Source organism: Ranitomeya variabilis, chromosome 2 (assembly GCF_051348905.1).
Source record: "Ranitomeya variabilis isolate aRanVar5 chromosome 2, aRanVar5.hap1, whole genome shotgun sequence".
NCBI classification, from domain to species: Eukaryota; Metazoa; Chordata; class Amphibia; order Anura; family Dendrobatidae; genus Ranitomeya; species Ranitomeya variabilis.
The window spans coordinates 457,411,804-457,437,625 of NC_135233.1; the positions used below are offsets into that span (position 1 = coordinate 457,411,804).

Genomic DNA, 25,822 nt, shown 5'->3' on the forward strand with positions numbered 1-25,822 from the left:
TCTCTGTTCACCTGTTTCCATCAGGATGTGGGAGTCGCTATTTAGCCTTGCTCCTCTGTCACTTCCATGCCGGTCAACATTGTAATCAGAAGCCTTTCTGTGCATGTTCCTGCTGCTAGACAACTCCCAGCTAAGTTGGACTTAGTCCTTGTTTGTTTTTGCATTTTGTTCCAGTTCACAGCTGTAGTTTCGTTTCTGTGTCTGGAAAGCTCTTGTGATCTGAAATTGCCACTCTGATGTTATGAGTTAATACTAGAGTCTTAAAGTAATTTCAGGATGGTATTTTGATAGGGTTTTCAGCTGACCATGAAAGTGCCCTTTCTGTCTTCCTGCTATCTAGTAAGCGGACCTCAATTTTGCTAAACCTATTTTCATACTACGTTTGTCATTTCATCTAAAATCACCGCCAATATTTGTGGGGGCCTCTGTCTGCCTTTCGGGGAAATTTCTCTAGAGGTGAGCCAGGACTATATTTTCCTCTGCCAGGATTAGTTAGTCCTCCGGCCGGCGCTGGGCGTCTAGGGATAAAACGCAGGCTACGCTACCCGGCTACTGTTAGTTGTGCGGCAGGTTTAGTTCATGGTCAGTTTAGTTTCCATCCTTCCAAGAGCTAGTTCTTATGTTTGCTGGGCTATGTTCTCTTGCCATTGAGAACCATAACAGTTTGACCGGCCTAAAAGGGTTAAATTAATTGACAGAGAAAGGAGAGAAAAGAGAAGTCTGCTGAAGATTTTTTTTTTTTTTTTTTTTCTCTCAGTTCTGAGTGTGCTTGTAATTGAATCTCTTGCAAGTCTGCCTATATTGCAGCCTTTCTCTCTCTCTCTCCTTCTAATCCTGGAATGGCTCTGTGTTCACCTGTTTAAAATGGATATTCAGAGTTTAGCTGCAGGTTTGAATAATCTCACCACGAAAGTTCAATACTTACAAGATTTTGTTGTTCATGTTCCTATATCTGAACCTAGAATTCCTTTGCCTGAATTTTTCTCGGGGAATAGATCTTGCTTTCAAAATTTCAAAAATAATTGCAAGTTGTTTTTGTCCCTGAAATCTCGCTCTGCTGGAGATCCTGCTCAGCAGGTCAGGATTGTGATTTCTTTGCTCCGGGGCGACCCTCAGGATTGGGCTTTTGCATTGGCTCCAGGGGATCCTGCGTTGCTCAATGTGGATGCGTTTTTTCTGGCCTTGGGGTTGCTTTATGAGGAACCTCAGTTAGAACTTCAGGCGGAAAAGGCCTTGATGTCCCTATCTCAGGGGCAAGACGAAGCTGAAATATACTGCCAGAAATTCCGTAAATGGGCTGTGCTTACTCAGTGGAATGAGTGCGCCCTGGCGGCGAATTTCAGAGAGGGTCTCTCTGATGCCATTAAGGATGTTATGGTGGGGTTCCCTGTGCCTGCGGGTCTGAATGAGTCCATGACAATGGCTATCCAGATCGATAGGCGTCTGCGGGAGCGCAAACCTGTGCACCATTTGGCGGTGTCTACTGAGAAGACGCCAGAGAATATGCAATGTGATAGAATTCTGTCCAGAAGTGAACGGCAGAATTTTAGACGAAAAAATGGGTTGTGCTTCTATTGCGGTGATTCAACTCATGTTATATCAGCATGCTCTAAGCGTACTAAGAAGCTTGATAAGTCTGTTTCAATTGGCACTTTACAGTCTAAGTTTATTCTATCTGTGACCCTGATTTGTTCTTTATCATCTATTACCGCGGATGCCTATGTCGACTCTGGCGCCGCTTTGAGTCTTATGGATTGGTCCTTTGCCAAACGCTGTGGGTATGATTTGGAGCCTCTTGAAACTCCTATACCCCTGAAGGGGATTGACTCCACCCCATTGGCTAGCAATAAACCACAATACTGGACACAAGTAACTATGCGGATTAATCCGGATCACCAGGAGATTATTCGCTTTCTTGTGCTGTATAACCTACATGATGTGTTGGTGCTTGGATTGCCATGGCTGCAATCTCATAACCCAGTCCTTGACTGGAAAGCTATGTCTGTGTTAAGCTGGGGATGTAAGGGGACGCATGGGGATGTACCTGTGGTTTCCATTTCATCATCTATTCCCTCTGAGATTCCTGAATTCTTGACTGAATATCGTGACGTTTTTGAAGAACCTAAGCTTGGTTCATTACCTCCGCACCGGGAGTGCGATTGTGCCATAGATTTGATTCCGGGTAGTAAATACCCTAAGGGTCGTTTATTTAATCTGTCTGTGCCTGAACATGCTGCTATGCGAGAATATATAAAGGAGTCCTTGGAAAAGGGACATATTCGTCCTTCGTCATCTCCCTTAGGAGCCGGTTTTTTCTTTGTGGCTAAGAAAGATGGCTCTTTGAGGCCGTGCATTGATTATCGGCTTTTGAATAAAATCACGGTTAAATATCAATATCCGTTGCCACTGCTGACTGATTTGTTTGCTCGCATAAAGGGGGCCAAGTGGTTCTCTAAGATAGATCTTCGTGGGGCGTATAATTTGGTGCGAATTAAGCAGGGGGATGAGTGGAAAACCGCATTTAATACGCCCGAGGGCCACTTTGAGTATTTGGTGATGCCTTTTGGTCTTTCAAATGCCCCTTCAGTCTTTCAGTCCTTTATGCATGACATTTTCCGTGATTATTTGGATAAATTTATGATTGTGTATCTGGATGATATTTTGATTTTTTCGGATGACTGGGACTCTCATGTCCAGCAGGTCAGGAGGGTTTTTCAGGTTTTGCGGTCTAATTCCTTGTGTGTGAAGGGTTCTAAGTGCGTTTTTGGGGTTCAAAAGATTTCCTTTTTGGGATATATTTTTTCCCCCTCTTCCATCGAGATGGATCCTGTCAAGGTTCAGGCTATTTGTGATTGGACGCAACCCTCTTCTCTTAAGAGTCTTCAGAAATTTTTGGGCTTTGCTAACTTTTATCGTCGATTTATTGCTGGTTTTTCTGATGTTGTTAAACCATTGACTGATTTGACTAAGAAGGGTGCTGATGTTGCTGATTGGTCCCCTGCTGCTGTGGAGGCCTTTTGGGAGCTTAAGCGCCGCTTTTCTTCCGCCCCTGTGTTGCGTCAGCCTGATGTTGCTCTTCCTTTTCAGGTTGAGGTCGACGCTTCTGAAATCGGAGCTGGGGCGGTTTTGTCGCAGAGAAGTTCCGATTGCTCCGTGATGAGACCTTGTGCTTTTTTCTCGCGTAAATTTTCGCCCACCGAGCGGAATTATGATGTTGGGAATCGGGAGCTTTTGGCCATGAAGTGGGCTTTTGAGGAGTGGCGTCATTGGCTTGAGGGGGCTAGACATCAGGTGGTGGTATTGACTGACCACAAAAATCTAATTTATCTTGAGTCCGCCAGACGCCTGAATCCTAGACAGGCGCGCTGGTCGTTGTTTTTCTCTCGGTTTAATTTTGTGGTGTCCTACCTGCCGGGTTCTAAGAATGTTAAGGCGGATGCCCTTTCTAGGAGTTTTGAGCCTGACTCCCCTGGTAATTCTGAACCTACAGGTATCCTTAAGGATGGAGTGATATTGTCTGCCGTTTCTCCAGACCTGCGGCGGGCCTTGCAGGAGTTTCAGGCGGATAGACCTGATCGTTGCCCACCTGGTAGACTGTTTGTTCCTGATGATTGGACCAGTAAAGTCATTTCTGAGGTTCATTCTTCTGCGTTGGCAGGTCATCCTGGAATCTTTGGTACCAGGGATTTGGTGGCAAGGTCCTTCTGGTGGCCTTCCCTATCTCGAGATGTGCGAGGCTTCGTGCAGTCTTGTGACGTTTGTGCTCGGGCCAAGCCTTGTTGTTCTCGGGCTAGTGGATTGTTGTTGCCCTTGCCTATCCCGAAGAGGCCCTGGACGCACATCTCGATGGATTTTATTTCGGATCTTCCTGTTTCTCAGAAGATGTCTGTCATCTGGGTGGTGTGTGATCGTTTCTCTAAGATGGTCCATTTGGTTCCCCTGCCTAAGTTGCCTTCTTCTTCCGAGTTGGTTCCTCTGTTTTTTCAAAATGTGGTCCGTTTGCATGGTATTCCGGAGAATATCGTTTCTGACAGAGGTACCCAATTCGTGTCTAGATTTTGGCGAGCATTCTGTGCTAGGATGGGCATAGATTTGTCTTTCTCGTCTGCTTTCCATCCTCAGACTAATGGCCAGACCGAGCGGACGAATCAGACCTTGGAGACATATTTGAGGTGTTTTGTGTCTGCAGATCAGGATGATTGGGTTGCTTTTTTAATGCAGGGGGCATTCGTGCACTATTATTCGTGTACATTTTTTTTTTCAAAGTACTTTTTTTTCTAAGTATTTAGCAGTTATAACATGGCAGAATATAACAAGCATCTCTTCTCTCTTCATACAGGTAACATATCATTCATTCTTTGAACTGAAATATCCTGCATGTCTATTGCTCCATTCCCTGACAGCAAGCAAGCTTGAATGGTAACATATCATTCATTCTTTGAACTGAAATATCCTGCATGTCTATTGCTCCATTCCCTGACAGCAAGCAAGCTTGAATGGTAACATATCATTCATTCTTTGAACTGAAATATCCTGCATGTCTATTGCTCCATTCCCTGACAGCAAGCAAGCTTGAATGGTAACATATCATTCATTCTTTGAACTGAAATATCCTGCATGTCTATTGCTCCATTCCCTGACAGCAAGCAAGCTTGAATGGTAACATATCATTCATTCTTTGAACTGAAATATCCTGCATGTCTATTGCTCCATTCCCTGACAGCAAGCAAGCTTGAATGGTAACATATCATTCATTCTTTGAACTGAAATATCCTGCATGTCTATTGCTCCATTCCCTGACAGCAAGCAAGCTTGAATGGTATCAGAGTCCTTCTACCTTCGGCATTGATTCCTGCTTATATCTATATTTGTTAGCCAGCTTGTTATGCAATTGTTTTTGTTTCTAGATATTTAATTCTCTTCTGCTTGTCCTTATGCCAAGAGTTCGCATAACTGTTTTTCAAAGGGGTTTATGATCCATGTAGACCTGGACATTTGTTTATCTGATCACTACATTTATTGTGCCCTGCTGTCTCAATTGAGTTAGATTGATTGGTAACGAGAGGGGGGAAGACCAAAAAACAAAGTGAGATCTAAGAGCTGGCCACCTATAAATGTAGATATAGCTTGGGGAAGCATTCATGCAGGGGGCATTCGTGCACTATTATTCGTGTACATTTTTTTTTTTTCAAAGTATTCAGCAGTTATAACATGGCAGTTAGACAGGGCAGGAGACAGGTAAGACAATCAAAATCTATTCCCTATTCAGTTGGCACACAGCAAATACTCACCATATGTATTTGTATAATCTATATCATGGCTGCTGCTTTCACACACAATCACCGCCCTTGCATCAACTCTTTACACTCCATCCATATTGGCCCCTCTGTCCTGGCCTCTCCTATGTATAGCACTCATGCTCTGTTCACATTGCTTAACAGTACAGATCCATTCAGTCCCACCATCCAACACAAGAGACGCTCTCACAAATCACTTAACCATCTGCTCACTCTTTCTATCCTCCTTCTCCTAGTTGCTGGAGACATCTCTCCGAACCCCGGCCCCCCATGTTATAGCCAGTCAAACCTCCCAACTGCTACACCCAGAAACCCCTCTAACCTTATTAATATTCCATGCATGCCTTCTGTCTCTTTCAATTGTGCTCTTTGGAATTCTCGCTCTGTGTGTAATAAACTCTCCTTCATTCATGTCTTCTTCCTTTCTAACTCTCTTAATCTCCTGGCTCTTACTGAAACCTGGATCCAGCAGTCAGACACCACCGCTGCTGCTGCTCTCTCATTTGGTGGACTACACTTTTCTCATACCCCAAGATCAGACAACAGAGCAGGTGGAGGCGTTGGTCTGCTCCTTTCACCCAAATGTACCTTCCAAGTTATCCCCCAAGTACCCTCACTTGTATTCCCTTCCTTTGAGGTCCATGCTGTCAGATTCTACGTCCCCTTCTCCATGCGAGTGGCGGTGGTGTATCGTCCTCCCGGCCCCTCTCACCAGTTCCTGGATCATTTTGCCACCTGGCTTCCACACTTTCTCTCTTATGACACCCCCACCCTCATCATGGGTGATTTCAATATCCCAATTGCTTCTCCCCTCTCCCCATCTGCTTCTCACCTTTTATCTCTAACCTCCTCTTTCGGCCTCTCGCAGCATACTAACTCTCCAACACATGATGATGGAAACTCCCTTGATTTGGTCTTCTCCCGGCTTTGCTCACTGGATGATTTCACAAACTCCCCTCTCCCGCTCTCTGACCACAACCTTCTTTCATTCTCTATCAAGAACTGCCATCCCGCTCAGGTCACCCCCACTTTCCACACTTATAGAAACATACAGGCCATTAACACCCAGAAACTTATGAAGAACTTGCAGTCTTCATTGGCCCCAATCTCCTCCATCTCTTGTCCTGATTCTGCTCTGAAGCATTACAACGAAACCCTGCAAAGTGCCCTGGAAGAAGCTGCACCTCCTATACATAGAACAACTCGGCACAGACTGCGACAACCGTGGCACACGCTGCAAACACGTTTCCTGCAGCGGTGCTCCAGGTGCGCCGAACGTCTGTGGAGAAAATCTAATCTGCCTGAAGATTTCATCCATTATAAGTTCATGTTAAAAACATACAACTCTGCCCTTCACCTCTCCAAACAAACCTATTTCAACACCCTCATCACCTCGCTGTCCAATAACCCTAAACGTCTCTTTGACACTTTCCGGTCCCTACTCAACCCAAGAGAGCAGGCCCCAACCACAGATCTCCATGCTGACGATCTGGCCAATTACTTCAAAGAAAAAATTGACCACATTCGACAGGAAATCATTTCCCAATCTCTTCATACCAAGCACTGTCCTCCCTCCCCCACTGCATCTAGTTCACTCTCTGACTTTGAACCAGTTACAGAAGAAGAAGTAAGCAGGCTCCTTGCATCTTCTCGCCCGACCACTTGCACCAGCGACCCCATTCCGTCGCATCTCCTCCAGTCCCTTTCCCCGGCTGTCACCTCTCACCTAACAAAAATATTCAACCTTTCCCTCACTTCCGGTATTTTTCCCTCCTCATTTAAGCATGCCATCATACATCCACTACTTAAAAAGCCCTCCCTCGATCAAAATTGTGCCGCTAATTATAGACCTGTCTCTAATCTTCCCTTCATCTCTAAACTCCTGGAACGCCTGGTCCACTCCCGTCTTACCCGCTATCTCTCAGATAATTCTCTTCTCGACCCTCTTCAATCTGGTTTCCGCTCTTTACACTCTACTGAAACTGCCCTCACTAAAGTCTCTAATGACCTACTAACAGCTAAATCAAATGGTCACTATTCCATGCTAATTCTCTTGGATCTCTCCGCAGCATTCGACACTGTGGATCATCAGCTCCTCCTCACTATGCTCCGCTCCATCGGCCTCAAGGACACCGTTCTCTCTTGGTTCTCCTCCTATCTCTCTGACCGATCCTTCACTGTATGTTTTGCTGGTTCCTCCTCCTCTCAGCTTCCCCTTACTGTTGGGGTTCCTCAAGGATCAGTCCTAGGCCCCCTCCTCTTCTCTTTGTATACTGCCCCTATTGGACAAACAATCAGTAGATTTGGTTTCCAGTACCATCTCTATGCTGACGACACCCAATTATATACCTCTTCTCCTGTTATCACGCCGACCTTTTTAGAAAACACCAGTGATTGTCTTACCGCTGTCTCTAACATCATGTCCTCCCTCTATCTGAAACTGAACCTGTCAAAAACTGAACTCCTCGTGTTCTCTCCCTCTACAAACCTACCTTTGCCCGACATTGCCATCTCTGTGTGCGGTTCCACCATTACTCCAAAGCAACATGCCCGCTGCCTTGGAGTCATCCTTGATTCCGAGCTTTCATTCACCCCCCACATCCGATCACTGGCTCGCTCTTCTTATCTGCATCTCAAAAACATTTCCAGAATTCGCCCTTTTCTTACTTTCGACTCTGCAAAAACTCTTACTGTCTCACTTATTCATTCTCGTCTGGACTATTGTAACTCTCTACTAATTGGCCTACCTTTTACCAGACTCTCCCCGCTCCAATCTGTCCTGAATGCTGCTGCCAGGATCATATTCCTCGCCAACCGTTACACCGATGCCTCTACCTTGTGCCAGTCATTACACTGGCTACCCATCCAATCCAGAATCCAGTACAAAACTACTACCCTCATCCACAAAGCACTCCATGGCTCAGCACCACCCTACATCTCCTCTCTGGTCTCAGTCTACCAACCTACCCGTGCCCTCCGCTCTGCTAATGACCTCAGGTTAGCATCCTCAATAATCAGAACCTCCCACTCCCGTCTCCAAGACTTTACACGTGCGGCGCCGATTCTTTGGAATGCACTACCTAGGTTAATACAATTAATCCCCAATCCCCACAGTTTTAAGCGTGCACTAAAAACTCATTTGTTCAGATTGGCCTACCGCCTCAACGCATTAACCTAATTATCCCTGTGTGGCCTATTAATAAAAAACAACAACATAATCACGTTCCTCCATCATGTTCTCATACACTTTATGCAGTTAATAGCCTCTGTGTCTGTACTGTTACATACTTAGGCAGTTAACTGGTTCATGCAGCTTTACATGAACACCCGAGCCTTACACTATGGCTGGTCCAAATAACTAAAGCAATTGTTACCATCCACCTCTTGTGTCTCCCCTTTTCCTCATAGATTGTAAGCTTGCGAGCAGCAGGGCCCTCATTCCTCCTGGTATCTGTTTTGAACTGTGATTTCTGTTATGCTGTAATGTCTGTTGTCTGTATAAGTCCCCTCTATAAGTTGTAAAGCGCTGCGGAATATGTTGGCGCTATATAAATAAAATTATTATTATTATTATTATTATTATTTTTTGCCTTTAGCGGAGTTTGCCCTCAATAATCGGGCCAGTTCTGCCACCTTGGTGTCTCCCTTTTTCTGTAATTCAGGGTTTCATCCTCGATTTTCTTCTGGTCAGGTGGAATCTTCGGATTGTCCTGGAGTGGATGCTGTGGTGGAGAGGTTGCATCAGATTTGGGGGCAGGTAGTGGACAATTTGAAGTTGTCCCAGGAGAAGACTCAGCTTTTTGCCAACCGCCGGCGTCGGGTTGGTCCTCGGCTTTGTGTTGGGGACTTGGTGTGGTTGTCTTCTCGTTTTGTCCCTATGAGGGTTTCTTCTCCCAAGTTTAAGCCTCGGTTCATCGGCCCGTACAAGATATTGGAGATTCTTAACCCTGTGTCCTTCCGTTTGGACCTCCCTGCATCTTTTTCTATTCATAATGTTTTTCATCGGTCATTATTGCGCAGGTATGAGGTACCGGTTGTGCCTTCCGTTGAGCCTCCTGCTCCGGTGTTGGTTGAGGGCGAGTTGGAGTACGTTGTGGAAAAAATCTTGGACTCCCGTGTTTCCAGACGGAAACTCCAGTATCTGGTCAAATGGAAGGGATACGGTCAGGAGGATAATTCTTGGGTGACTGCCTCTGATGTTCATGCCTCCGATTTGGTCCGTGCCTTTCATAGGGCTCATCCTGATCGCCCTGGTGGTTCTGGTGAGGGTTCGGTGCCCCCTCCTTGAGGGGGGGGTACTGTTGTGAAATTGGATTTTGGGCTCCCCCGGTGGCCACTGGTGGAATTGAACTGGTGTGCATCATCCTCTCTGTTCACCTGTTTCCATCAGGATGTGGGAGTCGCTATTTAGCCTTGCTCCTCTGTCACTTCCATGCCGGTCAACATTGTAATCAGAAGCCTTTCTGTGCATGTTCCTGCTGCTAGACAACTCCCAGCTAAGTTGGACTTAGTCCTTGTTTGTTTTTGCATTTTGTTCCAGTTCACAGCTGTAGTTTCGTTTCTGTGTCTGGAAAGCTCTTGTGATCTGAAATTGCCACTCTGATGTTATGAGTTAATACTAGAGTCTTAAAGTAATTTCAGGATGGTATTTTGATAGGGTTTTCAGCTGACCATGAAAGTGCCCTTTCTGTCTTCCTGCTATCTAGTAAGCGGACCTCAATTTTGCTAAACCTATTTTCATACTACGTTTGTCATTTCATCTAAAATCACCGCCAATATTTGTGGGGGCCTCTGTCTGCCTTTCGGGGAAATTTCTCTAGAGGTGAGCCAGGACTATATTTTCCTCTGCCAGGATTAGTTAGTCCTCCGGCCGGCGCTGGGCGTCTAGGGATAAAACGCAGGCTACGCTACCCGGCTACTGTTAGTTGTGCGGCAGGTTTAGTTCATGGTCAGTTTAGTTTCCATCCTTCCAAGAGCTAGTTCTTATGTTTGCTGGGCTATGTTCTCTTGCCATTGAGAACCATAACATGCCCCCTTGTCTCCATTCTTCCCCGTGTCTGCATTCTGCCCCCTTGTCTCCATTCTGCCCCGTGTCTCCATTCTGTCCCAGTGTCTCCATTCTGTCCCGTGTCTGCAATTCTGCCCCGTGTCTCCATTCTGCCCTGTGTCTCCATTCTGCCCCCTTGTCTCCATTCTTCCCCGTGTCTCCATTCTGCCCCCATGTCTCCATTCTGCCCCAGTGTCTCCATTCTGCCCCATGTCTCCATTCTGCCCCCGTGTCTCCATTCTGCTCCGTGTCTCCATTCTGCCCCCTTGTCTCCATTCTGCCCCTGTGTCTCCATTCTGCCCCTGTGTCTCCATTCTGCCCTGTGTCTCCATTCTGCCCCCTTGTCTCCATTCTTCCCCGTGTCTCCATTCTGCCCCCTTGTCTCCATTCTGCCCCAGTGTCTCCATTCTGCCCCCTTGTCTGCATTCTGTCCCCTTGTCTGCATTCTGCCCCCTTGTCTGCATTCTGCCCCCTTGTCTGCATTTTGCCCCAGTGTCTCCATTCTGCCCCCTTGTCTCCATTCTGCCCCCTTGTCTCCATTCTGCCCCCTTGTTTCCATTCTGCCCCCTTGTCTCCATTTTGCCCCCTTGTTTCCATTCTGCCCCCTTGTCTCCATTCTGCCCCCTTGTCTACATTCTGCCCCCTTGTCTACATTCTGCCCCGTGTCTGCATTCTGCCCCCGTGTCTCCAATCCTGCTCCCGTCCTTGTGTCTCCATCCTAAAATATTGTGGCTTGCCGCTGTCAATTAAAATAATAAAAGAAAAAAAGAAAAAAAAACCTTTCTTCTTACCTGGCCGCGCTCCTGCGGCAGAGATCCTTCCCGGCGTTTCACTTGCCGGCAAATGACAATGACGTCATACGCCTGCAATGCGCGCTGATGTCAGCTGCCAGCCTCCAATTGGCTGGCGGCTTTAACCATTGCCTTGTGGTCCCGCATGGGCCCGCAAGGCAAACTGAACCTGCGTCTCGGATGCAGGTTCACGATAGACGCCGCCTGCCGCTGGGGCCCGGGCCCGGTGAGCAGAAGAGACGCGGCCCGATGCGGACCCCCTCTGCCCACCGGGCCCCATACGCCAGTCTGGGCAGTAATGCCCTGATGGCGGCCCTATTCAGATATCTACATAAATCAGCAATGCACGGACTGGCTACAAGTTTCCCAAACCAAATGTGACGGCTTTTTATACTTCTATGAAGCGGGAGACCAGAGGACAGTCCGTACCTTGCAGTCTGATCTCGGGCCTTGTTAGGCTACTTTCACACTAGCATCGTACGACGCACGACGAATTGCGTCGTTGCGACGCACCGACGCAAGCAGTGAAAGCGCAGCACAACGGGGGCAGCGGATGCTGTTTTTCAACGCATCCGCTGCCCCATTGTGAGGTGCGGGGAGGAGGGGGCGGAGTTCCGGCCACGCATGCGCAGTCGGAAATGGCGGATACGACGCACCAAAAAACATTACATGCAAAGTTTTTTGGTAGCGATGGACATGTGTCAATGCGTCGCACTGCGTCGCTAATGCAAGTTTATGGAGAAAAAACGCATCCTGCAATCACTTTTGCAGGATGCGTTTTTTCTACAAAACGCTAGTGTGAAAGTAGCCTTATATGGACGTCTGAATGAGCCCTTATAGTTAGCGATTAGTGATGAGTGAAAGTGCTGGGATAAGTTGTTATCTGAGCATGCTCAGGTACTAACAGAGCGACTTCAGCGTGCTCGAATAATATGTCCCAGTCCCTGCGGCTGCATGTCTCGTGGCTATTCGACAGCCGAAACACATGGAAGGATTGCATAACAAACAGCCAATCCCTGCATCTGATGTGACTGTCCAATAGCCGCGAGACATGCAGCCGCGGGGACTGGAACATATTTTTCGAACACGCAGAAGACAGTCGGTTATCACCCGAGCATGCTCAGATAACACCTTATTCCAGCACGTTCGCTCATCACTATTAGCAATCTGTACACAGTGAGCGTGCTGTAATCCTGCCCACCGCTCCATGACTGACATCGTGCTCAGTACACGCTGTGGATCAGGATGATAATCAGATCGTTGAGGAAATTATTACAGTGTGCTACAGCCCCGACGCTGTTCTGATGACCGAAATTAGGTGGCTGCAGGGAGAATAAAACAAAATATTCTCCCTACAGCCGCACTTAAAGGGGTTGTCTGGCCTTGGGATACAAGTCTGCAGTCACTCTATGTGACTGCGGACCTGTGAATCCTCACAGCATAAACAATACGCGCTGTCAGGATTATCTGGCATCGGGAGTTGACAGGTGCGTGATTGTAAGTATGGGATTTGCATACAAGCAGTCACATGCCGACTAGACTTGCTCAATACAAGTGAGGTTGGTCACGTCTAGTCAGAATGTGGCCAGAAGTAAATAACTTACTTGCGGTCACATGACCACCGGAGAATCCTGACAGTACGCAGTGTGCTCGCTGTAACGATTCACAAGTCTGCAGTCACATAGAGTAACTACAGCTGTGTACCCCAAACCTGAACAACCCTTTTAAGACACCTGCAGATTTTCCAAAAATGGTATTTTGATGCAGATTACCACTTTGGCTGCAGGAACATACCATTTTTGCCTCCTCTAAACTTTATAAAGAGTAAAAAAGACTTTGAACTGCCAGAATTGCTGTTTTTTAATTGCCACAACCCCTTCTCCCCCTCATAAAAAGTCAATAAAAAGTGATCAAAACCTCACATATACTCCAAAATGGTATCAGTAAAAACGTTAGTTCAACATGGAGAAATAAAAAAAAAGACTCATACAGAGCCATCCTCGGAAAAATAAGATAAATTACAGATTTCAGAAAATGGCGAAACAAATGGAAAAAAATTATTACATTATATATATAGATATGTATATGTATATATATATATATATATATATATATACACACACACACACACACACACACACACACACACACATATACACACACACACACACACACATATACACACACACACATATATACACACACACACACACACACACACACATTTATGGCGTTCATTGTGCAGTACAAAATTACCTGGTCCATACGGTTACGGAAATACCAGGTGAAATGTAGAAAAAAAGTGCAATTCCGTCATTATTATATATATATATATATATATATATATATATATATATATATATATATATATATATATATACACACATATATATATATATATATACAGTACAGACCAAAAGTTTGGACACACCTTCTCATTTAAGATTTTTCTGTATTTTCATGATTATGAAAATTGTAAATTCACACTGAAGGCATCAAAACTATGAATTAACACATGTGGAATTATATACTTAACAAAAAAGTGTGAAACAACTGAAAATATGTCTTATATTCTAGGTTCTTCAAAGTAGCCACCTTTTGCTTTGATGACTGCTTTGCACACTCTTGGCATTCTCTTGATGAGCTTCAAGAGGTAGTCACCAGGAATGGTTTTCACTTCACAGGTGTGCCCTGTCAGGTTTAATAAGTGGGATTTCTTGCCTAAGGCCGGGGTCACACTGGCGTATTGCATCCGATGCGAGATCATCGGATGCGATATGCTAATGACACTCGGCTCCTGCTCGCAGCAGAGCAGGAGCCGAGTGTCATGCGTCTGTGCTCCGATTCTCTCGCACAGGGAGGATCGGAGCACAGCTACGGAGGAGGCGGAGAAATGAATTTCTCCATCTCCTCCATTGCTGGGGTTCGCTTATAACGCACATCACTCGGATGATATCCGAGTGGTGTGCGCTGTCTCACTCGCACCCATAGGCTTTTATGGGTGCGAGTGAGCCGAGAGTTTTCCTCGTTCCGAGACAAGTGCAGCATGCTGCGATTGTCTCGGACCTAGGAAAACGGCCGACAAAAAGTCGGCTGGTGGGAGCTGCCTCATAGCTTAACATTGGTCCGAGTGCAATGCGATTTTTTATCGCATTGCACTCGGCCGTTTAAAACGCCAGTGTGACGCCGGCCTTATAAATGGTGTTGGGACCATCAGTTGTGTTGAGCAGAAGTCGGGTGGATACACAGCTGATAGTCCTACTGAATAGACTGTTAGAATTTGTATTATAGCAAGAAAAAAGCAGCTGAGTAAAGAAAAACGAGTGTCCATCATTACTTTAAGAAATGAAGGTCAGTCAGTCTGAAAAATTGGGAAAACTTTGAAAGTGTCCCCAAGTGCAGTGGCAAAAACCATCAAGCGCTACAAAGAAACTGGCTGACATGAGGACCGCCTCCAGGAAAGGAAGACCAAGAGTCACCTCTGCTTCTGAGGATAAGTTTATCCGAGTCACCAGCCTCAGAAATTGCAGCTTAACAGCAGTTCAGATTAGAGACCAGGTCAATGCCACACAGAGTTCTAGCAGCAGACACATCTCTACAACAACTGTTAAGAGGAGACTTTGTGCAGCAGGCCTTCATGGTAAAATAGCTGCTAGGAAACCACTGATAAGGACAGGCAACAAGCAGAAGAGACTTGTTTGGGCTAAAGAACACAAGGAATGGACATTAGACCAGTGGAAATCTGTGCTTTGGTCTGATGAGTCCAAATTTGAGATCTTTGATTCCAACCTCCGTGTCTTTGTGCGATGCAGAAAAGGTGAACGGCTGGACTCTACATGCCTGGTTCCCACCGTGAAGCATGGAGGAGGAGGTGTGATGGTGTGGGGGTGCTTTGCTGGTAATACCAACAAAAAGACAAGTATCACTCCAGAAATGCACACCACGCAAGAAATGAAAACATAATATATGGAAAAACACAGGATTTTATTAACACACCACAATAAAACATACTTAAAAACTGTGAGCAAAGAGCCCTGTCCATATCAATATGACAAATACAATAGTGCATATAACCTAGAGTACATATGATTAACAATATGTTTAAAGCCTGCCTGCACTCAAGACTCAATAGAAACCATGTAAGGTAGGTAGGAAGAGCACAAGGCTACCCAATATGGGGTTGGAAAAACCTTGTGAAAAGTACCTGAACACCTATGCGGCTCATGGGACACTAATATAAGTCTGAAACAACCAACTAAGAAATAAAGCCCCAACGCACACAAAGTAAGCAGAGGGCAAAGACCGATAGGATAGCTGCCAGACAATACTGGGGTAGAACTTTACCAGGCACAAGAAGTCCGTGGAGCGGCAAGCAGATAGACAGAACAGGGGCCAATGCAGCCCAACGCGTATCGCCCTTCAGGAGAGGGCTTCGTCAGGGGAAGTGTTTGACGTGTATCCTAAACCCTGTATAAGTATGACCCAAATAATGAAAAACACAGCACATCTGTGACAAAAGGGGCGGTGCCGCCGGTCGCGCGTGCGCACAGGAGCGCAAGTCTGTGAGAGACCAACTTGCCGCTCAGCCAGGCGGGGAAGTAGAGGGGATAGCCGCTAATAGTATGAGCGGTGAGAATCCTCACCGAAGGAGAGCCATCGGCGCAGGCGCAAGAGCGCCAGAAGCCCCGCTTTGATGCGCTCACTAGCACAGCTGTGCTTTTGTGGTTGGCTCCTCCTTGATTTCATACATGTGGGTTTGTCCCTGTTGCTCTACTGACAGCGGACACTCCCCCTCTACTTCCCTGCTCAGCTGAGCGGTGTATTGTTTTCCACTTACACACTGGCGCTCTTCTGCGCATGCCCGACTAGTGAGCGCATCAAAGCGGGGCTTCTGGCGCTCTTGCGCCTGCGCCGATGGCTCTCCTTCGGTGAGGATTCTCACCGCTCATACTATTAGCGGCAATCCCCTCTACTTCCCCGCCTGGCTGAGCGGCAAGTTGGTCTCTCACAGACTTGTGCTCCTGTGCGCACGCGCGGCCGGCGGCCGGCGGCACCGCCCCTTTTGTCACAGATGTGCCGTGTTTTTCATTATTTGGGTCATACTTATACAGGGTTTAGGATACACGTCAAACACTTCCCCTGACGAAGCCCTCTCCTGAAGGGCGATACGCGTTGGGCTGCATTGGCCCCTGTTCTGTCTATCTGCTTGCCGCTCCACGGACTTTTTGTGCCTGGTAAAGTTCTACCCCAGTATTGTCTGGCAGCTATCCTATCGGTCTTTGCCCTCTGCCTACTTTGTGTGCGTTGGGGCTTTATTTCTTAGTTGGTTGTTTCAGACTTATATTAGTGTCCCATGAGCCGCATAGGTGTTCAGCTACTGTTCACAAGGTTTTTCCAACCCCATATTGGGTAGCCTTGTGCTCTTCCTACCTACCTTACATGGTTTCTATTGAGTCTTGAGTGCAGGCAGGCTTTAAACAAATTGTTTATCATATGTACTCTAGGTTATATGCACTATTGTATTTGTCATATTGATATGGACAGGGCTCTTTGCTCACAGTTTTTAAGTATGTTTTATTGTGGTGTTTTAATAAAATCCTGTGTTTTTCCATATATTATGTTTTCATTTCTTGCGGGGTGTGCATTTCTGGAGTGATACTTGTCTTTTTGTTGGTATTACATAGTTATTTTATCACTCGCTTGCACCCCGGAATATACTATATATTCCCTATAGAGTTGCTTTCATTTCAGCAGTGTGCCTCGTTTCTTTGCTTGTTTCAAAGGGGTGCTTTGCTGGTGACACTGTTGGGGATTTATTCAAAACTGAAGGCATACTGAACCAGCATGGCTACCACAGCATCTTGCAGCGGCATGCTATTGTATCCGGTTTGTGTTTAGTTGGACCATCATGTATTTTTCAACAGGACAATGACCCCAAACGATGACCACAAAGGAGAGTGATGGGGTGCTACGCCAGATGACCTGGCCTCCACAGTCACCAGACCTGAACCCAATCGAGATGGTTTGGGGTGAGCTGGACCGCAGAGTGAAGGCAAAAGGGCCAACAAGTGCTAAGCATCTCTGGGAACTCCTTCAAGATTGTTGGAAGACCATTCCCGGTGACTACCTCTTGAAGCTCATCAATAGAATGCCAAGAGTGTGCAAAGCAGTCATCAAAGCAAAAGGTGGCTACTTTGAAGAACCTAGAATATAAGACATCAATTCAGTTGTTTCACACTTTTTTGTTAAGTATATAATTCCACATGTGTTAATTCATAGTTTTGATGCTTTCAGTGTGAATTTACAATTTTCATAGTCATGAAAATACATAAAAACCTTTAAATGAGAAGATGTGTCCAAACTTTTGGTCTGTACTGTATGTATATATATATATAATGACAAAATTGCACTTTTTTATTTACACTTCACCCAATTTGGAATCTTGGTGCCATTTTTTTTAAATCACAAGGTAATCTGAATGGTGTAATTCCAGAATACAAATTTCAGAAGAAAATAAGCCCTGATATGGCGAAGTAGATGAGGTGGGAGGGTTTGGTTCTTGCAGGAAAAAATAAAAGCAAAAAAATTGTCCAGTTATGAGGAACTATCAGATTCATGTTATATAGCAAACTAATCAGAAAAAAATATTTTTTTCTCCACAGGTTTGCTATCTGTGACTGTCAGCAAATAAATGTTTGAAGTTGGCGGAGACACAAGGACCGTGATCACCGAAGATCTTCATCCCATACAGGAAACAATGGCGAATTATAGATATTCACATTTTGATGATTTTGGGAACCTAAAGCCGAGGCCAGATACGACCCAGGTTAACCGTGATCCTGAGAGTTCACATGAATACGGGGTTCCTCTGTTTTCGTCTGCGGCACCACAGAGTGATAGCACCATCACGTACCCTGATACTCTGCGCAGTGAAAGCGGAGGATGTCAGTATGACGACAGAGAGTCTCCTGTAAGCCTAAATGATTTTTTTATGGTGCAATACACCTTACCGCTGTATATAAGAAAAAGGGCTTGAGGAATAAGAATCATTAAAGCAGATCTATCAGCAGATTTCACAATGCAAATTGTAAACATTGTTAAATAGATCTATTAGACTTGATGAGGCTGGCGTGTTTACTTTGAAACTCCGAGAAAAAATGGCCATTTCTGAACATTTTCAAGCACAATGAAATCAGGACATAAATGACGTTCATCTTGATATCAGGCATACACAGAAATTCTGGTGTGGATTTTCAAAGTCAGTACAGTAGCCTCATAAGGTCTGTTTACTAATATATGCAGTTTGTATTGTATTAGACTTGATGAGGCTGGTGTACTTGAAAATCGATGCCAGAATAGATGTATAATCTACGGCTACATGACCGGACATATCATTATGTAACCTCTGCAGCCGCACAGGGGCCAAAGAGGTTAGGGGGCCACTATCACCTCCAGAACAGCAAACCACTTCTATCACAGACACATTATTGCACTGGAAATGGTCCTGTATACTGTTCTTGCACATGGACCCTCTCCTTTCTGTGCCCACCCCTGCATGACTATTTTAATGTTGATGGAGCAGTTTGGCCAGGAGTATGTATAATATATATACCTTCCGGTCTCGGGTCAGAAATCGGCGACACAGAGTGACTGCAGACTTATCGATTTGAACCAGACAACCCCCTTTAAGACCAGATTGTACAACCAAGAGAAAATAATTATTCTTTTATGTATTGACACCACCTGCAATACTGGTATTAATAACACCTTCAGTAGCAAAAATATTAATAATCAGTAAATGAAACTTTGCACATCTGCCTTCGATCGTCTAATGTGTTGTTTTAGAACATTCCCTATGAGAGCTTGGATGATTCAATATCCTTATCCACATGTTAAAGGGAATCAGTCACCAGGTTTTGGACACCTAATCTGAGATCAGCATAATGTAGGGGCAGATACCCTGATTTCAGCGATGTGTCTCTTAATGGGGTGCTTGCTGTAGTTTTGATAAAAGGAGATTATCACTAGATATATCCATATTCATTTGCTCTGTGTAACCCCACCCCCACCACTGATTGGTAGCTTGCTCACAGTGTACACAGAAAGCAGCCAATCATCTGTGTGGGCGGGGTTATACTGGGCTCAGCATTCAGAGAACTGATAGACAAGCATATGAAAAATTGTACATTTTGTGGCCCAGAAAAGTACTATTTTTATTTTTTTTTACCTGTATGGTGTTCTGTATTTCCATTTTTGTCGTCCATATAATATATCTGTTTTACATCCAGAATTAAAAATATAATTAAAGTCCCGATTATTTTTAATGTAATGTTTGTAATGGATCAATTTTTCTTACTCACCCAATGAAAACATGAACTTAGGACTAATAAGTGTGTTGTTATGTTGGGTTTCAGCAGCTCGTCCTTTCTTTATTGAAAATGATGATAATTTTCACTACATTTTTAATTCAAACTTTGGGAATTTCTCTCAACTTTACCACATACTGTAAATGAATGACTATTAGAAGTCGCTGTGACACTATAAAAGCCCGTGGCTGAGGACCAGGGGCTTCTACACAGAATTCTCCGTTACTTTCTAATAGTCTTAATACTTTATAGTATGGAACATTATTCCTTATAATGCATATATGAGATGCTGCGGAACATCTTTGTGAAGAGATGGGGGGCGCCTAGTCAGTCGCTAATAGAATAATATAAATTACTTTCTTCCATTTCAAAATTAGATTCTGCAGCCGATAAGGAGTGTATTATTAGAGTAAATCCCATAGCCGTATGGGCCACAAAGCCTCCAAAAAGTGGTAACCACAATCCCCCACATATAGTGTCAGGTATTATGGCTCCAAACATTGTAAGTTAATGTGGAGCCTCTTTTCTCTATATACAGTGCCAGTGATAATGGCCTCCTCCAAACAGTGCCTGCCACAATGTGCTCCATAATATAGCCGACCCTATACATGCCCATCTATCCCTTGTGTGTTATGTTCGTACAGTTTATATCAGTTATAACATTTGGCTATTTCATTTTCTCCATATTTGACCAAATTGTCAGGCGGTTTGTCGAATTTGAGTCCTGCTTACGTTTTGTATTTTGAAATGCAAATTTTATGGCTATTTGAAAGCGGATCCATCACCAGATTTCATGACACAAAAACTGCATACATTACTAAATAGAACTCAGACCCGGTGAGACTGGTGTAAATTTAATCCCTGCTTACCTAGCCTTCACAGCTCGCAGAGACCCTCCTCCCTGCTGCTGAATCTCAACCCACCTATCTGGATTCATAGCCCCTCAGCGACCCTCCTCCCTGCTGCTGAATCTCAACCCACCTATCTGGATTCATAGCCCCTCAGCGACCCTCCTCCCGCCTACTAAATCTCAACCCACCTATCTGGATTCATAGCCCCTCAGTGACCCTCCTCCCTGCTGCTGAATCTCAACCCACCTATCTGGATTCATAGCCCCTCAGCGACCCTCCTCCCGCCTACTGAATCTCAACCCACCTATCTGGATTCATAGCCCCTCAGCGACCCTCCTCCCGCCTACTGAATCTCAACCCACCTATCTGGATTCATAGCCCCTCAGCGACCCTCCTCCCGCCTACTGAATCTCAACCCACCTATCTGGATTCATAACCCCTCAGTGACCCTCCTCCCGCTACTGAATCTCAACCCACCCATCTGGATTCATAGACCCTCAGTGACCCTCCTAGTGAATTTCAACCCACCTATCTGGATTCATAGCCCCTCAGTGACCCTCCTCCCTGCTGCTGAATCTAAACCCACCTATAGGGATTCATAGCCCTTCAGTGACCCTCCTCCCTGCTGCTGCCAAATCTCCAACCACCTAGCTTGATTCAAAGCTCCCCAGTGACCCTCCTCTTTGTTACTGAATTTCCGCCCACCTAGCCTGATTGACAGCTCCTCAGTGACCCGTCTCACTGCTGCTGAATCTCAATCTCCTCCCTGCTTTCGAATATCCAACCAACTAACCTGATTCACAGCTCTTCACTAAGCCCCCGTCCTGCTGCTGAATTTCCACCCACCTAGACTGATTCAGAGCTCCTCAGTGACCCTCTTCTCTGCTGTTACTGAGTTGTCACTCTCCTAGCCTTATTGGCAGTTCCTCAGTGACCCCCCCCCCCCCTTGCTCTTACTGAATCTCAGACCACCTACCTGGATTCATAGTCTCTCAGAGACCCTCCTCCTTGCTACTGAATATCCACCCACCTAGTATGATTCACAGCTCCCCAGTGACCCCCTCCCTTCTACAGAATTTCCACCCATGTAGCCTGATTCAGAGCCCCTCAATGACCCTCCTTCCTGCTGCTACTGAGTCTCTATCCTCCTAGCCTGATTGACAGCTCCTCTGAGACCCTCCTCCCTGCTGCTGAATCGCAGACCACCTGGCCTGTTTCACAACTCTTCATTCTCTCTCCTACCTGGTGGCGGCTGAGATCTCAAGCTGCTCAGTACAAGCTGCAGCTGTCAGTCAGGCTGGATTGATGGAGATTGAGCTTGAGATTTAATTCTCTATTTGAACTTGTAAAATACTGATTTTAATATCACATCACATTATGTAACTTCTGATTATGCAGATTTATTATATGTGAGTAGTAATATTTCTTTCTCTGCAGGACTTCAGGCCATATACAGCATATCATAGTGACAATACCGGATTACTGGACTTACACGTACATCCACTTAGTGGACTCATTCGTCCTCCAACTGCTTCAGATTTTGCTGCTGGTACGTACGCTGCAGATTGTACAAGTAACGTGAGGATGAGATGACCTCTGAGGAGTGATTGCTGCAGAAAAGGAAGTGTCAGGCTATTATGAAGGCCAGCAGTCAGAGTAAAAACTGCAAGATTTCAGGATATTTTAAATCTAATCTATCTATCTATCTATCTATCTATCTATCTATCTATCTATCTATCTATCCAACCATCCATCCATCCCTCTATCCATCAACCATCCATCCATATATCCATCTATCTATCCATCCTTCCATCCATCCAACCATCCTTCCATCAATGTATCCATCCATCCATCTATCCATCCATCATCCATCTATCCATTCCCCTATCCTTCATCCATCCATCCATATATCCATCCATCCCTATATCCATCCCTCCCTCTATCCATTCCTCTATCCATCATTCATACAACCATCCATCCATCCATTCATCCATCCATCAATCCATCCATCCATCAATCTCTCTATCCTTCCATCCATCCAACCATCCATCCATCCATATATCCATCCATCCAACAATCTATCCATCTATCCATCCCTCTATCCTTCCATCCATCCATCCCTCTATCCATCCATCCGTCCAACCATCCATCCCTCTATCCATCCACCTATCTATCCATCTATCTATGGAAAATTGCAAAAAAATCACCAAAATATATAAAAAAAAGTTTTAATGATCAAGCAGAGCTTTACTTACTGACCGACCCCCTGCATCGGCACTGACTCTCTGCTGCTGACTTCCGAGCAGCCAATCACTGGTCTCAACAGTTTGTGCTGCCAACATCTGCAGAGCCGCCACTGAGTCCAGTGATTGGCTGCAGCGGTCATGCGATTTGTAGTCATGATATTACCTTCATGATGGAACTGCATTGATGAGAAAAAGTGTGAAGAATAAAATTTGACTTTTTAATTTTTTTTTGCTTGTTAACAGAAATTTTTCCGAGTTTATACACACCCCGTGACGACCAATACGTAAGTGCATCATTGACTGTGACGTTCATCTTGTTATGTGCTCTGTTTGACCCTCATCTAGATTTAGGCTGTGTGCACACGTTGCAGATTTTTAGCGTTTTTTCACATTTTTTTCGCTCTAAAAATGTGAAAAAAATGCATACATTATGGATCCCATCATTTAGAATGCATTCTGCGATTTTTGTGCACATGATGCGTTTTTTTCCGCGAAAAAAATGCATCGCGGTAAAAACACAGCATGTTCATTAATTTTGCGGATTTTTTGCGGATTTCCCACTATATTATTGCATTGGGAACCTCCGGAAAAATCCGCAAAAAAACGCACCAAAAACGCACCAAAACGAGGTAAAAACGCGAGAAAAACGCATGCCGATTTCTTGCAGAAAATGTCCGGTTTTGCTCAGGAAATTTCAGCAAGAAATCCTGAACGTGTGCACATAGTACTGTTAGTTGCATTGTGAGCCCGCATCTTTCCCGGCACATGACCGCTGATTTAAAGGCCATCATGTGCCTTTAAGGACTTGCTCCCACTGGCGTATATTCTCTCATGCTAGAGAATAGTTTGATCCGAGAGTCATCTGAGTCTGATCCAATTCTCTCGCCTGAGAGAATGGGAGGACTGGTTCAGAGAAGATGGAGAACTTAATTTCTCCTTCTTCTCCATTGTCTCTGTGAGCGTCCATCGGATGACATCTGAGTGCAGTCCCATGTTTCACATGCACACATAGACTTCTATGGGTGCGCATGATCTGAATTCTATAGCCACTTGCAGCATGCAATCGGCATGAGAAAATAACTGCAAATGATTTGAGTCCTAACAATGCTGCTGGCATATAAGCACAAAGTCAGTAGGTAAAAAGACAAGCCAGATTTACTTATAGTAGGAATCAGAACTCATTTTCAAAGGTGAAACCTCCCACGATGTTTACAGCAGTGTATTGGGCTTATTTGTGGCCCCATAGCAGGATTAATAATCATCAATTTTTAATACATTGGATTTTTTTTATTTGTTAATACCACTTTTGACCACAAGAGGTCACCAAAGACTTAATGTTTATTTTTTTTATCCACCTGCCAAATTATAACTTAGCAGGTGCATTAACCCCTTCATGACCCAGCCTATTTTGGCCTTAATGACCTTGCCGTTTTTTGCAATTCTGACCAGTGTCCCTTTATGAGGTAATAACTCGGGAACGCTTCAACGGATCGTAGCGATTCTGAGATTGTTTTTTTCGTGACATATTGGGCTTCATGTTAGTGGTAAATTTAGGTCGATAATTTCTGCGTTTATTTGTGAAAAAAATGGAAATTTGGCGAAAATTTTGAAAATTTAGCAATTTTCACATTTTGAATTTTTATTCTGTTAAACCAGAGAGTTATGTGACACAAAATAGTTAATAAATAACATTTCCCAGATGTCTACTTTACATCAGCACAATTTTGGAAACAACATTTTTTTTTGCTAGAAAGTTATAAGGGTTAAAATTTGACCAGTGATTTCTCATTTTTACAACAAAATTTACAAAACCATTTTTTTTAGGGACCACCTCACATTTGAAGTCAATTTGAGGGTTCAATATGGCTGAAAATACCCAAAAGTGACACCATTCTAAAAACTGCACCCCTCAAGGTGCTCAAAACCACATTCAAGAAGTTTATTAACCCTTCAGGTGTTTCACAGCAGCAGAAGCAACATGGAAGGAAAAAATGAACATTTAACTTTTTAGTCACAAAAATGATCTTTTAGCAACAATTTTTTTATTTTCCCAAGGGTAAAAGGAGAAACTGGACCACGAAAGTTGTTGTCCAATTTGTTCTGAGTACGCTGATACCTCATATGTGGGGGTAAACCACTGTTTGGGCGCACGGCAGAATTCGGAAGGGAAGGAGCGCCATTTGACTTTTTGAATGAAAAATTGGCTCCAATCTTTAGCGGACACCATGTCGCGTTTGGAGAGCCCCCGTGTGCCTAAACATTAGAGCTCCCCCACAAGTGACCCCATTTTGGAAACTAGACGCCCCAAGGAACTTATCTAGATGCATAGTGAGCACTTTAAACCCCCAGATGCTTCACAAATTGATCCATAAAAATGAAAAAGTACTTTTTTTTCACAAAAAAATTATTTTAGCCTCAATTTTTTAATTTTCACATGGGCAACAGGATAAAATGGATCCTAAAATTTGTTGGGCAATTTCTCCTGAGTACACTGATACCTCACATGTGGGGGTAAACCACTGTTTGGGCACATGGTAAGTCTCGGAAGGGAAGGAGCGCCATTTGACTTTTTGAATGAAAAATTATCTCCATCGTTAGCGGACACCATGTCGCGTTTGGAGAGCCCCTGTGTGCCTAAACATTGGAGCTTCCCCACAAGTGACCCCATTTTGGAAAGGAGACCCCCCAAGGAACTTATATAGATGCATAGTGAGCACTTTAAACCCTCAGGTGCTTCACAAATTGATCCGTAAAAATGAAAAAGTACTTTTTTTTCACAAAAAAATTCTTTTAGCCTCAATTTTTTAATTTTCACATGGGCGACAGGATAAAATGGATCCTAAAATTTGTTGGGCAATTTCTCCTGAGTACGCCGATACCTCATATGTGGGGGTAAACCACTGTTTGGGCGCATGGCAAGGCTCGGAAGGGAAGGCGCGCCATTTGACTTTTTGAATGGAAAAGTAGCTCCAATCGTTAGCGGACACCATGTCGCGTTTGGAGAGCCCCTGTGTGCCTAAACATTGGAGCTCCCCCACAAGTGACCCCATTTTGGAAACTAGACCCCCCAAGGAACTTATCTAGATGCATAGTGAGCACTTTAAACCAACAAGTGCTTCACAGAAGTTTATAACGCAGAGCCGTGAAAATAAAAAATAATTTTTCTTTCCTCAAAAATGATTTTTAGCCCAGAATTTTTTATTTTCCCAAGGGTAACAGGAGAA

General features: G+C 44.7%; 1 protein-coding gene across 5 annotated transcripts in view; it reads left to right on the forward strand.

Moving 5' to 3' along the window:
* TESMIN (testis expressed metallothionein like protein) overlaps positions 1 to 25,822 on the forward strand; it is a 104,658-nt gene that overhangs the window by 13,475 nt on the left and 65,361 nt on the right. For all 5 annotated transcript variants that reach the window (XM_077287381.1, XM_077287384.1, XM_077287382.1 and 2 more), the window contains exons 2-4: positions 17,798 to 18,105; positions 21,790 to 21,901; positions 22,842 to 22,882. In XM_077287381.1, the coding sequence (XP_077143496.1) occupies positions 17,827 to 18,105; positions 21,790 to 21,901; positions 22,842 to 22,882 (432 nt within the window). In that variant the 5' untranslated portion in view covers positions 17,798 to 17,826. The remainder of the gene's footprint in view (positions 1 to 17,797; positions 18,106 to 21,789; positions 21,902 to 22,841; positions 22,883 to 25,822) is intronic.